General features: G+C 54.8%; 1 protein-coding gene across 1 annotated transcript; it reads right to left on the bottom strand.

The window, feature by feature from the left end:
- Positions 1 to 50: 50 nt before the first annotated feature.
- DACRYDRAFT_94154 (xylose isomerase-like protein) lies at positions 51 to 1,795 on the bottom strand. The gene is made up of 4 exons (XM_040777203.1): positions 1,584 to 1,795; positions 1,056 to 1,535; positions 628 to 988; positions 51 to 508 (listed from the first exon to the last, which is right to left on the bottom strand). Exons 1-4 carry the CDS (start codon positions 1,749 to 1,751, stop codon positions 375 to 377), a joined length of 1,143 nt encoding a protein of 380 aa, XP_040629923.1. The 5' UTR covers positions 1,752 to 1,795; the 3' UTR covers positions 51 to 374.
- Between the last annotated feature and the right edge of the window lie 333 nt (positions 1,796 to 2,128).

Here is a 2,128-nt window from a genome sequence, read left to right on the forward strand (position 1 = left end):
GACAGGAGGTTGAACAAGAACAAGCACAAGCACAAAAACAAGGACAGGAAGAAGAAGAAGAAGAAGAAGAAGTGAAGACAACTGGGTCAACCGCCCGGCAAAATCGAACACGAACACGGAGACATAAACGGTAAACGTTAGACAGTTCGCATGATGTCAAAAAAAACGAGCACGAGCACGAGCAACAAGAGAAAGAGAGAGAGAAAGAGAGAAAGAGAAGGGGAAAGAGAGAGAAAGAGAAAAGAGAGAGAAAGAGAAAGAGAAAAGAGAGAGAGATCCAGTCCATAGGGTTTCATCACCTCATCACCTCACCACCGACCGCCCACCGCCCAACACATGCCCCCCCTCCCCACCCCACCCGGCCGCGCCAGTGCCTATCGTCTCCATTTCCTCTCCACAGCAGCCACAAGCTGTTCATGTGCTCTCCTACACGCTTGTGCGTACCGATCGGGGATGAGCGCGTCTAGGGCTTCTTGTTCTTGTTCGAAGGGTTCGTAGGAGAAGTAACCTGTTATGCGTTAGCAAGGAGGTCTAAAGCGGGGACGGAAGAGCAGGATAGGGGAAGGAGGAGGAGGAGGGGTGGTGCTGGTGCTGGTGGTGGGAAGGGAAGGGACAGACACAACGCACCTCTAAACCCCGTGCCCAAGACCGCTTCCACCACCTCCAACACCGGCAAATACCCCCTATCCTCAAAAGGCAACGGCCTCCTTGCAGCACTCCAAACCTGTCTCGGCTCCCAACCGCCCTTCCACCTCTCGTCCAGTTCATTTCCTCGCCCTAGCGGAGGGTCCAAGCGCGCGCCATCCGAGATCTGGAGAAAGAAGATCTTGCTCGCCGGGATTGATTCCGTGAGTTTGTGTAGGGAGAGTGTGAATACCGAAGGATGATATCCCAGGATCCAACCGCTGGGATGGGTGGGGGAGGCGCCGTACACTGGGGAACCGGAGATCTGGAAGGTATCGAGGCACAAGCCTAGATTTGGGTGATTCTAGTGCGTGAGCGGGAGCACGGAGCATACATGGTGAGCGCGGCCGGGGGAGAAGGGGGGGACTCACAGCTTTCTGTACTATCTCCCAACATCCTTCCCAGGTGTTCACATACGCTCCCCAGCACCAAGGTTCATACGCTACCCTAACGCCCCTCTCCTGTGCAGCCTGAGCCAGTCTCAGCATATCCTTCGCACACGCATCCACCCCAGCGCTAGCGTTGAGCTCATTATTACTCCCAACTTGGATCATCTCCGCCCCTAGGGAAGAAGCGACATCCAGCCACCTAAGTGCTTTCTCCCAAGCCCAAGCATGCCGGTCCGTGTGCTCTGGCCAGCCTTCGTATTGGCTCAGAGGGTGGAGGGTGAGTACGTGCAGTCCTAGCTCTGAACAGAGGGATTTGACGAGGAGTGCTGTGGAGGTGAGTGTGCTCCAGAGGGGGTCGTCCGCTGGGTCACGCGGGTCGGGCTCGAGGGTTGGTGCGCCTGTGGAATGATACTTTGCGTGTGGGGGGGTTAAGTCTGGGTTAAGAGATCGAGAGTATGCGATCTACGAGAAATGAGCACGTGGGGGAGGAGGAGGAAGTGTATTACACACCAAATCATCCATTCCTATCTCGATTGCAGCAAACTTTGCCTCAGCTGCTGCCTTTATCTTGATGGGTAAAGTATGAACAATGTTCATTCCCAATGAAGGTGAAGCGACTGCGATCGGAATTTCGCTCAATTGACGGTAAGGCATTCCATACGAAGTGAATGTTGCCATTGAGACACTGAAGAGAGTGAAAAGATTGACGATCGAAGTGAGACACCGACAAGTAATGGACGCAAGAAAGAGAAAAGGGAGGAAGGGCGCAATGCACAGTGACTGACACGCTTATCAAATCATCACTCGGTCTAGCCCCCCCTTCCCTCTCCGGGTGGCTCCCGCGGGAGAAGCCGGCCGAACAGATCCCCTCTCTCTCTTTGACTACTCACTGCTGGAACAGAGGCGGATGCGCGGATCCATTACATCGGTTTCATCCACTCACATCTACCAGAGCATGATGACGTCAACTTATTCATATCCGCCTCTCTCTCCATCCTCCTTATGGCCTACAATAACCATCTCCCCCCCCCCCCCCCCCCCCCCCCCCCCCCCCC

The sequence above is a fragment of the Dacryopinax primogenitus genome (assembly GCF_000292625.1).
Source record: "Dacryopinax primogenitus strain DJM-731 SS1 chromosome Unknown DACRYscaffold_6, whole genome shotgun sequence".
In the NCBI taxonomy this organism is placed as follows: Eukaryota; Fungi; Basidiomycota; class Dacrymycetes; order Dacrymycetales; family Dacrymycetaceae; genus Dacryopinax; species Dacryopinax primogenitus.

Bases quoted from the DNA above. Each gene is read 5' to 3' on its own strand.
- DACRYDRAFT_94154 (XM_040777203.1), bottom strand. From the start codon at position 1,751: ATGGCAACATTCACTTCGTATGGAATGCCTTACCGTCAATTGAGCGAA. The intron at 1,536-1,583 runs GTGTGTAATACA...CATTTCTCGTAG, and splicing joins AGATAGGAATGGATGATTTG to ATCGCATACTCTCGATCTCT. The intron at 989-1,055 runs GTGAGTCCCCCC...CTCACGCACTAG, and splicing joins GGGAGATAGTACAGAAAGCT to AATCACCCAAATCTAGGCTT.